Consider the following 14,728-nt stretch of genomic DNA (forward strand, 5'->3'; position numbering starts at 1 on the left):
AAATTCCAAAATGGAGGATGTTCCCCACCTTGCCTTTTTTAAACCTTTTCTCATCTGTAACCTTCCCGATAGTCTCATGGGATGAGTCGTTAAAGAGGGGCGAGCTTCTAACTTCAAGTTACATCGTATCAGATTTTCTATTTCAACTTCCTTTCTTTCTTTTTTGCAACACCTATATTCCTTCCTTCGATTTTTTTCAGATTACCCCAGTGGACAGCCTCCTTTATTTCGGGGTGCAGCCCATGGTTTCCCCACAACTGGTCCAACGACTCAACAACTTGGCCATTCTCTGACTTCCCTGGAGGCAACCGGGGTGGACAACGGACCTCTTGACCGTCATCATGGCAGTCCTGGAAGACCGCCTGCTCCTCCTACTCGCCATGAGTCTGGCCAGCCTCAAGACTCCTGGGCATATAATGCCAGCATCCCTCTGGAAACACGGTGCCTTTATTATTTCTCCTGGCTTCTGCATCTTTGCATCCATATTTTTCTTTCCCTCTCCATGGCTTTTCTTTAAATCTACTTTCCCTGGATTATTTTACTTTCAATCAGACACAATCAGGCAACTTGCACTTAACATATATGATGCAAGTATATATATACTGTACTGCATATATATCGTCACGCTGTTATGTCGTTGATTATTATCCCCGCCGATCGCACCGCACCCCCTGGTTTTGGTTTGCACTGGCGGGAACGATGGTCTGTGTGGCAGACAGGCTGTTGGTTCCTTGCGGGTTATGCGGTATTTACCGTGTGAGACATAATTCGTGGCTGGTGCTCACCATTAAAGCTAGGAGGTGCCTTGATCATCTTAATAGACGATTTTGGTCCTCATTGGTTAGATTTTTTGCAGTATGCCATCCTGACGATGGTGCAAATCGTACCTGACAGGAGTAATGCCCTGTCAGTGGATTAAGGGGTCTTACTCCTATTGAGAGGAGTGGTCCCAATTGAATGACCATGCATTGTGGCCCCTCGGGGGCATGATGCATGTGTTTGAATGACCACGCGCTTCCCCCTTGGGGTTGAGGCGCATGTGTATTGTTATTGGGACAGCCTTGTTGACGTTGTGCCTTGACCATGGGGTCAAGGTGCACGTCCGAGGCTGTTCAAATGTTTGACTTTTTACCTTTTTTCACAAGCAAAAAAGGCAGGCCTTAGCTGTGGCCCCAAAACAGCGGTAGACCTGCATGCAAATCGGACCTGGCAGGAGTAATGCCCTGCTGGTGGATTAAGGGGTCTTACTCCTATTAAGAGGAGTGGTCCCAATTGTATGACCGTGCATTGTGGCCCTTCGGGGGCATGATGCATGTGTTTGAATGACCATGTGCTTCCCCCTCGGGGTTGAGGCGCATGTGTATTGTTATGGGGACAGCCTTGTTGACGTTGTGCCTTGGCCATGGGGTCAAGGTGCACGTCCGAGGCTGTTCGAATGTTTGACTTTTTACCTTTTTTCACAAGCAAAAAAGGCAGGCCTTGACTGGGGCCCTAAAACGGTCGGTAGACCTGCATGCAAATCGGACCTGGCAGGAGTAATGCCCTGCTGGTGGATTAAGGGGTCTTACTCCTATTAAGAGGAGTGGTCCCAATTGTATGACCATGCATTGTGGCCCTTCGGGGGCATGATGCATGTGTTTGAATGACCATGTGCTTCCCCCTCGGGGTTGAGGCACATGTGTATTGTTATGGGGACAGCCTTGTTGACGTTGTGCCTTGGCCATGGGGTCAAGGTGCACGTCCGAGGCTGTTCGAATGTTTGACTTTTTACCTTTTTTCACAAGCAAAAAAGGCAGGCCCTGACTAGGGCCCTAAAACAGTCGGTAGACCTGCATGCAAATCGGACCTGGCAGGAGTAATGCCCTGCTGGTGGATTAAGAGGTCTTACTCCTATTAAGAGGAGTGGTCCCAATTGTATGACCATGCATTGTGGCCCTTCGGGGGTATGATGCATGTGTTTGAATGACCATGTGCTTCCCCCTCGGGGTTGAGGCGCATGTGTATTGTTATGGGGACAGCCTTGTTGACGTTGTGCCTTGGCCATGGGGTCAAGGTGCACGTCCGAGGCTGTTCGAATGTTTGACTTTTTACCTTTTTTCACAAGCAAAAAAGGCAGGCCTTGACTGGGGCCCTAAAACAGTCAATAAGCCCGAAATCTGGATTGGCGGCTCTGCTTGATGTTTAGCCAATGGGGACCAATGAATAAATCTCTGTCTGTTGACAGAGTGGCTGGGCTGAAGCCTCCGGGTCGGAGGTGACGCTTTGGTCTAGAACTTCGGTCCACAGGAGATCGGGACAGTGCTCGTCACGCTGTTATGTCGTTGATTATATATATATATATATATATATATATATATATATATCCATAATAACAAAAGGCAGTGTCCGTCCGTCCATCTATCCGTCTGTCTCCTCCATAACTCCAAAACCATGAAACCTAGCAGCCCCAAACGTTGCATGCATACACCTGAACCTCCAACAGATTGCAGTGATGACAACTTGGTGTTTGGGTGTGTTATAAGTTATAACACCCTTTTTGAAGATGATCAACGAGGTGCTCATAAGAAAAAAAAACTCGATGTGGTGGTTTACCAATATGGCGGCCCGCCATCTTGATCAGCCAACTGCACCACTCTGGGTTCTTAAGCCGCCATTTTGTTTCGGCCTATTCAAACATGCCTTGCCTTGGAAACACGCTCCATTATCATTACATAATTGAAGCATATCATCAAAATCTGGATTCAGTTATTAGGATTTGATGCTGTAGAGTAAATAATGTCGAAATCTGGAGTCTAATCTGATAAAATTTACCATATCTTGCGATTTTATAACTAATTGTATACCGTATATGCATTTATTTAAGCGCGGCTGGAATTCTCGTTCTGGTGTTAGTTTTTTTAAATTTAACTTTGTCAGGTAAGACGCATCTCACTATACGAGATTGGTGCTGGTGATAGATATACGCAAAATCGCTTTTCCAGATCAGTGCCGGTGATAGATAGATGCATCTCGCTATTCCATAGACGATATCGGTGCCGGTGTGTGTGTTACTGTGTGTGTGTGGTTTACTTTGTGTGTGTGTGTGTGTGTGTGTGTGTGTGTGTGTGTGTGTGTGTGTGTGTGTGTGTGTGTGTGTGTGTATGTTTGTGTTACTATGTATGTGTGTTACTGTGTGTGTGTATGTGTGTTACTGTGTGTGTTACTATGTATGTGTGTGTGTGTGTATTACTGTGTTTGTGTGTTACTATGTGTGTGTGTGTTACTATGTGTTTGTGTGTATGTGATACTGTGTGTGTATGTGTTACTGTGTGTTACTTTGTGTTTGTGTGTATGTGTTACTGTGTGTGTGTGTGTTACTATGTATGTGTGTGTGTGTGTTACTATGTATGTGTGTGTTACGTGTGTGTGTGAGAGTGTGTATTACTGTGTTTGTGTGTTACTGTGTGTGTGTGTGTTACTGTGTGTGTGTGTTACTATGTATGTGTGTGTTACGTGTGTGTGTGTGAGAGTGTGTATTACTGTGTTTGTGTGTTACTATGTGTGTGTGTGTTACTATGTGTGTGTGTGTGTGTGTGTGTGTGTGTGTGTGTGTTTGTGTGTGTGTTACTGTAGTTTAAGGCAAAATGCCGTCGTGTGCTGCCGACTGGTGCACAAATCGTGACGAACGTGGATGAACAAAGGCAGGAGTGACTTTCCATCGGTAAGGCTTCAAACACTGTTACTGTGTGTGTGTGTGTGTGTGTGTGTGTGTGTGTTACTATGTGTGTGTGTGTGTGTTACTATGTGTGTGTGTTACTGTGTGTGTGTTACTGTGTATGTGTTACTGTGTGTGTTACTATGTATGTGTGTGATACTATGTGTGTGTTACTATGTATGTGTGTGTTACTGTGTGTGTGTTACTGTGTATGTGTTACTGTGTGTGTTACTATGTGTGCGTGTGTTACTATGTATGTGTGTGATACTATGTGTGTGTTTGTGTTACTATGTGTGTGTTTGTGTTACTATGTGTGTGTGTGTTACTATGTATGTGTGTGTTACTATTTATGTGTGTGTTACTATGTGTGTGTGTGTTACTATGTGTGTGTGTGTTACTATGTGTGTGTGTGTTACTGTGTGTGTGTTACTGTGTGTGTGCCATACCATACCATACTCTATATAATTTAGAGTAATGGTGTTGCCAGAGCAGTCTCTTTGTTGCAGTTATGCTGAATGTTTTGTCATTTCCTTCCAGCAGTATAAAGTTGGCCAGTCCTTTGACAATGGGTATCGTGGTAATATAATAATATATATGATCTGAACTATATTTTGTATACAGGGTCTGCATTATAATTTATAGCAGACGTTTGGCCCTGCCATGTGCTTACAAGCTTACAGTGTGCTTACAAGTGTCGGCTATGGTGGTGAGGTTGGAAAAAGGTGCCGATTCTTGTGAGATATTGACACTTCCGCACGTTAGGTATTGTTGTGTCGATGATACATGTCGTCATTTGCTCCAGTGATGCTGTCAGCATGATCCAGGAAGCAATTGCTGAAATATTCCCTGCTGAAATATTAAATTCGTCAGCATGGAGGAGCAGGCTGCTTCCCTCCCTTTTCTGGACAAAATTGTGACAATGGGCCTTGATGGAACTTTAAGCACCACGGTGTATAGAAACGCCACACACACACTGACCATTATCTCGACTTTGGGTAATGCCACCCAAAGGAGCTGAAATGAGCTGTAGTAAAATAGTCATAAAAAGAGCACGTGACCTACCATCGACAATAAATGGCAAGAGGAGAAGGGTGAGGCGACTGCAACTAGTACTGATCGCTCATGATTGTGCGGACAAGTTATTCCAGAGCATTAAATCTGTGTTAGCAGCATCAAAGAAGAGGGACAGCATGCAGGGACAACCACGTGGTGTCTGTGTGTTACTTCCGTGTTATCAGAAGTGTCTGGACAAATCAGGAGGGTGTTGAGGACGACGGGTTTGAGGGTGAACCTTTGACCTGTGTACACGATTAGTCAAAAAACAGAGTCGGAGACGAGGTGCCCCAGAATAACAGGGTCGGTATGGTCTACCTGGTGCCATGTGCTTGTGGGACTGAATACGTAGGAGAGACGAGAAGGAGGTTTGTTTAGCACAGAAATGTCCATCATTATCAAACATGCATTAAAATTCGGGCAAGCTTATTCTCTTATGGCGTGTTGTCAGCATTTTGTCTGCGTCGTCAAACCGGGGCAGCAGGCTGGTGTTGAGTTGAGGCATACCGGGGAAATGTGACGAGGCTGTTATTGTGCCACTGTAGCGGTTACCGCTGGATGCACACAATCGCCTTGCACCGGCCAGAACACGGCCAGACGCGCCTCTCCCGGGCATGCCCGGACTCACTGTTCCCGGGCACGCCCGAACCTCCCGGGCACGCCCGGTCTCGTCTTTCCCGGGTATGCCCGCTCTCGCCTTTCCAGGGCTCGCCCAGAGCGTCCGGGCATGCCCGCTATCGCCTTTTCAGGGCTCGCCCAGAGCGTCCGGGCATGCCCGCTATCGCCTTTCCAGGGCTCGCCCAGAGCGTCCGGGCATGCCCGCTCTCGCCTTTCCAATGCTCGTCCAGAGCGCCCGGGCACGCCCAGCCTCGACTTGCGAGGCCGCAGCCAAACACGCCCGGGCAGGTCCAGACTCGCCTTTCCAAGGCTCGCCCTTGACACCCGGGCATGCCCGGTATAGCTTTTGCCGGGCAAACTTCCCGACATAAATGTGTATATATATTGCTGCCCGATAAACGGGCTTGAGAGAATACCTGAGCTGTTTTGTGTCAATAAAGCAACTCGGACGAATTCCGTCTTTGGTCGCGTCAATTCTTTCGACTCGCGTTGGAGCACAGTTCCTTCATTGGTGACCTACCGACATGGACACGGCAGTGAGTCTTAAACTGCCTACCTTCTGGGAGGCTCACGCGGCTGTTTGGTTCGCTCAGGCGGACTCTCAGTTCGCCCTGCGAGGCATCACCGTGGACGACACCCGCTTCCACCATGTTGTGGCGGCGCTCGGTTCCGCCACCGTGGCCCGCGCCTTGAGCCTCCTCGAGCACCCGCCGGCTGCTGACAAATACGACGCGCTGAAGACGCTCCTCCTCGACGCTTTCGCCCTCTCACCGGCAGCACGCGCACGGCGCCTGCTCACTCTGCCTGAGCTCGGCGACACGCGCCCGTCCGAGCGCATGGACTATATGCTCTCGTTGCTCGGTGAGCACTCTCCGGATTTTCTGTTCCGCGAGCTGTTCCTTCGCCAGCTGCCTCACCCGGTACGCCTCGCCCTGGCTGGCACGTTGATCACGGATTCCCGCGCCCTCGCCAGGGAAGCCGATAAGATCTCCTCGGCGGGCCAGCACATCGGCGCGGTTACCTGGAGCCCGCCGCCGTCCGAGGCGACGCCCACGACGCCCGAGCGCCCTGCGCGGTTGGAGGCCGAACTGCCGGTGCAACTGGCGGCCGCCACGCCGCACCGCCCGCTTCCGACACGACGGCCGGGGCCTCCACCTGACCGGGCGTGGTGTTATTACCACGCCAGGTTCGGACACAAGGCTCGGACGTGCCGGCCCCCGTGCACTTTCGGCAGGTCAGGAAACGGCCGGGCCGGCGTTCCTTCCCAGCCATGAGCGCCGGCCACTCGGGCAACTTGCTGTTTATTCGGGACAAAGCGTCTGGGCGGCGTTTCCTGTGTCACACCGGCGCCCAATTGAGCGTCATACCCGCCTCCGAGCAGGACAGGCGGGACGCCGTTTGCGGCCCCTCTTTGGTCGCTGCTAATGGCTCGGCCATACGCACTTTCGGCCCACGCGTCGTCACCTTCTGCTTCGGCAGCCAGCGTTTTCAATGGACTTTTGTGACCGCCTGCGTCCCCATGGCTTTGCTGGGCGCCGACTTCCTCTGCGCGCACGGGCTGCTGGTCGACGTCAAACGTCGTCGCCTTGTCAATGCCGAGACCTTCAGCTCCCTGGCGTGCACGATGAGCAGCTCCGCGCCGACCGAACTGGCGTGCGCCCTCCCGGCAGCGAACGAGTTCGCTCGCCTGCTCGCGGAATTCCCGGCCCTCACGCGGCCGACGTTTTCGGCCGTCGCGGTGCGGCATGGGATCGAGCACCACATACCCACTACGGGCCCGCCGGTCTACGCCAGGGCCCGCCGCCTCGACCCGGCCAAGCTCGCCGTGGCGAAGGCCGAGTTCGACGCGTTGGAGCACCTCGGCATCGTGCGGCGCTCCGATAGCGCGTGGGCCTCGCCACTGCACATCGTGCCAAAGCCGGGGGGTGGATGGCGCCCGTGTGGCGACTACCGCCGTCTCAACGACGCTACCACCCCCGACAGGTACCCGATCCCGCATATTCAGGACTTTTCCGCCCGTTTGGCGGGACGGGTCATCTTTTCGAAAATTGACCTGATACGGGGCTACCACCAGGTACCTGTCCGGGCGGCCGACGTCCCGAAGACGGCCGTCATCACGCCGTTCGGCCTGTTCGAATTTTTGCGGATGCCGTTTGGCCTCAAGAACGCGGCCCAGGCGTTCCAGCGCTTGATGGACGGCGTGCTGCGCGACCTGCCGTTTCTTTTCGTCTATCTGGACGATATCCTCGTCGCCAGCACGTCCCGCGCCGAGCACCTCCTCCACCTCCGAACACTGTTCGGTCGCCTCAGCGAGCACGGCTTAATTGTCAACCCGGTCAAATGCCACTTCGGCGCGACGACCGTTGACTTTTTGGGCCACCGCATCACCAAGACCGGGGCCGTGCCGCTGCCGACCAAGGTCGAGGCCATCACCACGTTCCCGCGTCCCCGTTCCATCAAGGCCCTCCAAGAGTTCCTCGGCATGGTGAATTTTTATCACCGATTCGTGCCCCGCGCTGCTCAGCTCATGCGGCCCCTTTACGAGGCCCTCCGGGGCAAGCCGGCCAAGCATGACATTGTTTGGTCCGCGGCCATGGACGCGGCCTTCGCCAGCGCCAAACGGGCCCTCGCCGACGCAACGCTGCTGGCTCACCCGGTGCTCAACGCGCCCATCGCCCTCACTACGGACGCCTCCAACTACGCGGTGGGCGCCGTCCATGAGCAATGGGTGGACGGGGTTTGGCAGCCACTCGCTTTTTTCAGCCGCCAACTCCGGCCGAACGAGTTAAACTACAGCACGTTCGACCGCGAGCTGCTCGGGCTATTCCTGGCCGTTCGCCATTTCCGACACCTCCTGGAGGGCCGCCCGTTCACGGCTTTCGTCGACCACAAGCCATTGGTCTACGCAATGGCTAAGGTCACGGAGCCGTGGTCGGCCCGCCAGCAGCGCCACCTCTCCGCCGTGTCGGAGTTCACCACGGACATCCGGCACGTCGCCGGCAAAGACAACGCCGTGGCCGACTGTCTTTCTCGGGCCAGCGCGAACGCGGTCCACCTCGGCGTGGACTTCGCGCTCATGGCGGCCGACCAGACCACCGACGCCTCGGTGCAGGCACTCCGTGCGGCGGACACGGGCCTCCGCCTGGCCGACATTCCCTTCGCGGGCACCGTCCTGCTCTGCGACGTCTCCCAGGGCCAGCCTCGCCCCATCGTGCCCGTTTCCTGGCAGCGCCGCATCTTCGCCTCCATCCACGGCCTTTCTCACCCGGGCCGGAAAGCTTCTCAGAAGCTGGTGTCGGCGCGTTTCGTCTGGCACGGCCTTCGACGAAACGTCCGCGACTGGGCCAACGCCTGCACGGCCTGCCAGCGGGTCAAGGTCCACCGCCACACCCAGGCCCCGCTGGCACCTTTCGCCGTGCCTGAACGGCGTTTCGACCACGTCCACGTGGACCTGGTGGGTCCCCTGCCCCCCTCGCGGGGGTTCACCCACCTGCTCACCATGGTGGACAGGACCACCAGGTGGCCGGAGGCCGTGCCCCTCGCCTCCCCCACCACCGCCGACATGGCGCAGGCGTTCATCGCCACCTGGGTCGCGCGCTTCGGCGCACCAGCGGACATCTCGTCCGACCGCGGCCCACAGTTCACGTCTGAGCTTTGGGGCGCGGTCGCCCGTTCGTTGGGGGTCACGCTGCACCGCACCACGGCCTACCGCCCCCAAGCCAACGGGTTGTGCGAGCGGTTTCACCGCTCCATGAAGGCCGCACTCATGGCCGGCCTTCAGGACGACGGTTGGGCCGACCGGCTGCCGTGGGTCCTTTTGGGCCTTCGCACGGCCCCCAAGGAAGACCTCCAGGCGTCCGCCGCCGAGCTCGTCTACGGCCAGCCGCTCCGCGTCCCGGGCGAATTCGTGCCCGACGCTACCAGTCCCTGGTCCGCTGCTCGCCAGCGCTCGGACCTCCAGGAGGCCGCCCGACGATTTGCCCCCGTGCCGACGTCCCGCCACGGTGGCCCCCAGTCCTACGTCCCCCCGGCGCTTCGCACAGCGGAGTACGTCTTTGTGCGTCATGACGCGCACCGGGGGCCACTCCGGCCGCCGTACGACGGGCCCTTCCGGGTCCTGCGACGGGGCGACAAGTCTTTCATCGTCGACTTCGGCGGCCGGCCGGACCGGATTTCTGTGGACCGCCTCAAACCGGCGCACATGGACGTCGACCGACCACCACGGTTGGCCCTTCCTCCGCGGCGAGGCCGCCCCCCGTCCACAGTTCCCCCCGCTCGACCACCCACCACCACGTCGGACCCCTCCCCACGACCCTCCAGGGGTCGCTTCGGCCGGGTCATCCGGACCCCCCTTAAATTGACCCTGCCGGTGCAGGTCGATTCTGGAGGGGCGTGTGTAGCGGTTACCGCTGGATGCACACAATCGCCTTGCACCGGCCAGAACACGGCCAGACGCGCCTCTCCCGGGCATGCCCGGACTCACTGTTCCCGGGCACGCCCGAACCTCCCGGGCACGCCCGGTCTCGTCTTTCCCGGGTATGCCCGCTCTCGCCTTTCCAGGGCTCGCCCAGAGCGTCCGGGCATGCCCGCTATCGCCTTTTCAGGGCTCGCCCAGAGCGTCTGGGCATGCCCGCTATCGCCTTTCCAGGGCTCGCCCAGAGCGTCCGGGCATGCCCGCTCTCGCCTTTCCAATGCTCGTCCAGAGCGCCCGGGCACGCCCAGCCTCGACTTGCCAGGCCGCAGCCAAACACGCCCGGGCAGGTCCAGACTCGCCTTTCCAAGGCTCGCCCTTGACACCCGGGCATGCCCGGTATAGCTTTTGCCGGACAAACTTCCCGACATAAATGTGTATATATATTGCTGCCCGATAAACGGGCTTGAGAGAATACCTGAGCTGTTTTGTGTCAATAAAGCAACTCGGACGAATTCCGTCTTTGGTCGCGTCAATTCTTTCGACTCGCGTTGGAGCGCAGTTCCTTCACCACAAACTTATGGACCACTCAGGCATAAATACAACAGGGATGCACAGACAGGAAGACAAAAGAGACAGATTGCTCAAAGGGAGACGATCGCATTTATAATGCATTATGGGGATTTGTTGTCTGTCTGGGTTTTGCATGTTATGAGCCTTGTAATTGGACAGACATCTACCGATTCAATACCACAAATACCCCCCCCCCCCCTCCGCCATTCCAAACTGTTGTACAGACCCAGCCCCCCCTCTCCAACATCTGCCAATACCCCTCATTCCCCCTCCAACCGCCTCTGCCAATCTCCCCTTCCCCTTCCCTCCAACCTCTGCCAATCTCCCCTCCTTCCCTCCAACTTTCCTCTGCCAATCTCTCATGCCCCTCCCACCTCCTCTGCCAATCTCTCCTCATTCCTCCTCCAACCTCATCTGCCAATCACCCCTCAATCCCCCTCCAACCTCCTCTGCCAATCACTCCTCATTCGCCCTCCAACCTCCTCTGCCAATCTCCTCTCCTTCCCTCCAACCTCATCTGCCAATCTCCCCAAACGTCCCCTCCAATCTCCTCAGCCAATCCTCCTCACTCCCCCTCCAACCTACTCTGCCAATCTCCGCTCATGCCCCTCCAACCTCCTCTGCCAATCTCCCCTCATTCCCCCTCAAACCTCCTCTGCCAATCTCCCTCCCCCTTCCCTCCAACCTCCTCTGCCAATCTCCCCTCACGCCCCCTCCAACCTCCTCTGTCAATCCCTCCTCACGCCTCCTCCACACATTAAATGTCCCAAAACCCATTCCCTATCGCCCCCATCTATGTACACCCCATCCCCAATTTCCTCCCCTCCTTTCTCTCACCACCCCCCCCCCCCCCTTTCCCATTTGCACTAGACTTGCTCTTCTTCTTTGTGTGTATGTATGTATGTGTGTATTATATGTCTTCTTTGTTATTGCATTAACTTGGGTAGTACAGTCGATGTGTTCTTTTGATTATGTTATTAATTTCTGTTTCCGTTGTTGGTGATGACGTTGTTATAAGTATTACAAGGACTGATGCTTTGCAATTTGCAAAAAGGGAACCGTTTAATCATCCCTTAGTAAGTTTATTCATTGGTTATCTGATTTAAACCCAACACAACATTCCGTTTTGGGGGACGATGTGGATCAAGATGCTTCACTCTTGCCAAAAGTTAGTGGAGGCATCGAGCTGCAAGTGTTTCATTTAAACTTCAGTTGGAGAGCTTCATATGGATTCGTTTTATAATATCCCCAAATGCAATTATATGCATGTACTGTATGTATGTATGTATGTATGTGTGTATGTATGTATGTATGTGTGTATGTATGTATGTATGTATGTGTGTATGTATGTATTGTTACGAATTTTGTAGAGCAAAATGTTGAGCAGAGTAGATCTGAGTAGGTAACATGCTTCGAGATGTCGCGATAAAGAACACTTCCTGTAATAAGTCCATGTTTAGGCGTTTTGTCGGTTAAGGTGTATAATTGTGAATCTACCAGGAGATTCGGGTGATAGTTAGTGTAAGGAAATAATCGGTAGAGCCCTTGTATGTCTCACCTGGTAGTCAAACCTTTGTCCATTTTGGCACTGCACACCACTTAAACATTAGTTAGGACCTTTAGTACAACACTAAATGACGCCCTCCCCCCTGACATGACGTAGAAAGAAATCAGGCTGGAACACCGCCACAATTGGCCGCCACCATTTACACCTATGAGAGGCCTACCCACCTCGCATAGCACGTGCTGTGACCACGGAGTCGGGGACAGGAGGGGCAGTGGGCGTGCCCCTGGACAAGCCGGCGAGCCGGGGGAGGCTCTGATTGGCTGAGGAGTGCGCCAATGCTGACGTCATCGGCAGAGATATTACCGAGGGCCGGACGCCATTTTCAGCAGTAGAGAGTTCAGCACCTTGAGTGAGGTCTGAGTCAAGAGTTCGTGTGCACCCGAGTTGAGTTGAGACCCTGAGTTCAGCACGAGCTGAGTGAGCATCGGACGCCTTTGCTGGCAGTTGGATCAGGAGTTCGAGTTGAGCGCAGGTAGCCCAAGCAGTGCGCAGTTCACAGTTCAAGTGCAGAGCCCGAGTCCGTTTTGAGCAAGTGGTTTGAGACGCGGCAGGACTTTGGTCCGAGGCAACCTCGTGTGGAGCCGCTAGCCTGCGTGGGACGCGTGGCGCTTGGAGCGAGGCCTTGTGGGACTTGGAGCGAGGGACCTCGTGGTGTGCGATCGGGCCGGAAGGAGCGGTGTTGGACGGCAGCCACCAAGACGACAAAGACAAGATAAGGCCGAGCTCCGCGTACACTTGACATAGAAGACGTGTTTCTTTTTGTTAATTCATATTCCCCCGTTTTGTATTTGAGGTCTGGTGTGCGGGATACCGATTAGGATATTTATTACCGGCGTGTGCTTTTTCCTGTCCTTGCCCTTTTCCTGAATAAACCCTTATATTATTTTTGTACATATATCTGAACGCAGTTTACCGGGTGTTTGATTTTAATAGATAAGGCTGCGGGGCTCTCGCCGTTCCCCTCCATTCCACGCGCTTAAGGGTTTTAGGTGTTGATTTTGGAATCCGCTATTGAGCTTCCGCCTCGGGAGTCAAAGCCTTCATAATCGGCATCCGCAACACTGGTGTTAATCGGAGTTGCGTGACAGTATGTATGTATGTATGTATGTATGTATGTATGTATGTATGTATGTATGTATGTATGTATGTATTGTCGTGTGGACGGCTCTCAGTTAAGACAGAGCGTCCACGGGTGGAATCGAGCTTAACGAGGCGACAATCTATTCAATGGCGGATCATACCCGAGAAGGGGCGTTTGGGGGAGAATGCCGCTTGCCTTCACGGTCTGACGATGTCTTCACTTGCAAAAAGTAACTCACGAACGAACACGGAATTTATTGTTCAAAACTAAATATTTATTAAACGGAACCGAGAACAATGAAACGCGACAAAAGATAAATGTCTTAAATTGGGACATCCCCACACCTCACTTCAAATACAAGACAATGGTAAGGATAAATAAAAGAAACGTTGTTTGTGGATGCGAGCTTATCTGTCCCTGGATGTAGCGTCCATCAGGAATCGTCCAGGCTCCGTGGTGTTCGCTCTCCGTCAGGCCCACGTACGCCGGTGCCGGCAAGCCTCGCGCCCTGCGCGATCACCCGCGAGGTCCCGTGTGTGAACGCCGGGCAAGAGGATCATCGGCGCTCCAACGTCGCTCCAACGTCCATCGTAATGCAGGCAATTCGCGGTTCGCAAAGGAAAGGTCCAACCGGGAACGAAAGGCAAAGGCAGAAGGGAGGTCCGGGCAGGAACGAAGCCAAAGCGAGAAGGGCAAAGGGAAGAGCTAAGCGGAGGCAAAGACAGGTAGAGGCGAAGAGAGAAAATGTCCGTCAGTGAGTCGTTTTGCTGATCGTCTTCTGACGTCGGCTCTCTTCTCGAATCTTCCGATCGCATTGGTCGCCTCTCATTGGCCGAGCGCTTGGCGCCCTGCTCCCATGCCATTGGTCGGTGGCCAATCACAAGTCCTTCTTTACTCTCCAATCGGTGCTCTAGGTGTTGCTCGCCCCTCCCCCTTGTCAATCAAGAGTCCTTCTGGGCGTGGCTATTGCCTGCCTTGCACGATGTCTGCTTGCCATGGCGCCGTTGTACGCGGCTGCTTCCTGCTTGTCTTTCCGGTCAGTCCTTATGGCGGTGGGGGAATTAATTAATGTGGTGCGCTATTGGGCCTAGCTAATGTCTATGGGATGTATTGCCATAAGGGACACCGGGATGTTCACAGAGGGAACGACACACAATGGAATTAGCATAATCCCTATGCTCGTTAACAAGCCCCGCCCCCTCATGGCGGGGACACATACCCAACTTATCCGACATCCGGTCTAGACAGGTCCTCTACTTATTTACATCGAGATGGTTCTAGCTTCACACGACAACCGGAGCATGATACCTATACAGATCTACCTAAATCTATATATGCCCTACCCACTGACATAACAGTATGTATGTATGTATGTGTTTGTATGTATGTGTACATGTGTGTTTGTATGTATGTGTGTATGTATGTATGTGTGTATGTATGTATGTGTGTTTGTATGTATGTATGTATGTATGTGTGTTTGTATGTATGTGTGTATGTATGTGTGTATGTATGTATGTATGTGTGTATGTGTATGTATGTATGTATGTATGTATGTTTGTATGTATGTATGTATGTATGTTTGTGTGTGTGTATGTATGTATGTAAGTATGTATGTATAAATACAAGTTGCATGATTGCGTCTGAACAGGGTAAACGTCATAACCACAGCACATATGCACATCACAGGATCTTCCAGGGTGATATATTTTCACCCCTCTTGTGTGTCTGCCT

General features: G+C 53.5%; 1 protein-coding gene across 1 annotated transcript in view; it reads left to right on the forward strand.

Annotated features, from left to right (window-relative positions):
• LOC137439600 (teneurin-3) overlaps positions 1-14,728 on the forward strand; it is a 449,998-nt gene that overhangs the window by 150,421 nt on the left and 284,849 nt on the right. The window contains exon 4 of the mRNA XM_068135512.2: positions 201-441. Coding sequence (XP_067991613.2) covers positions 201-441 — 241 coding nt within the window. The remainder of the gene's footprint in view (positions 1-200; positions 442-14,728) is intronic.

Source organism: Myxine glutinosa, chromosome 14, assembly GCF_964187855.1.
Source record: "Myxine glutinosa chromosome 14, kmMyxGlut1.1, whole genome shotgun sequence".
NCBI classification, from domain to species: Eukaryota; Metazoa; Chordata; class Myxini; order Myxiniformes; family Myxinidae; genus Myxine; species Myxine glutinosa.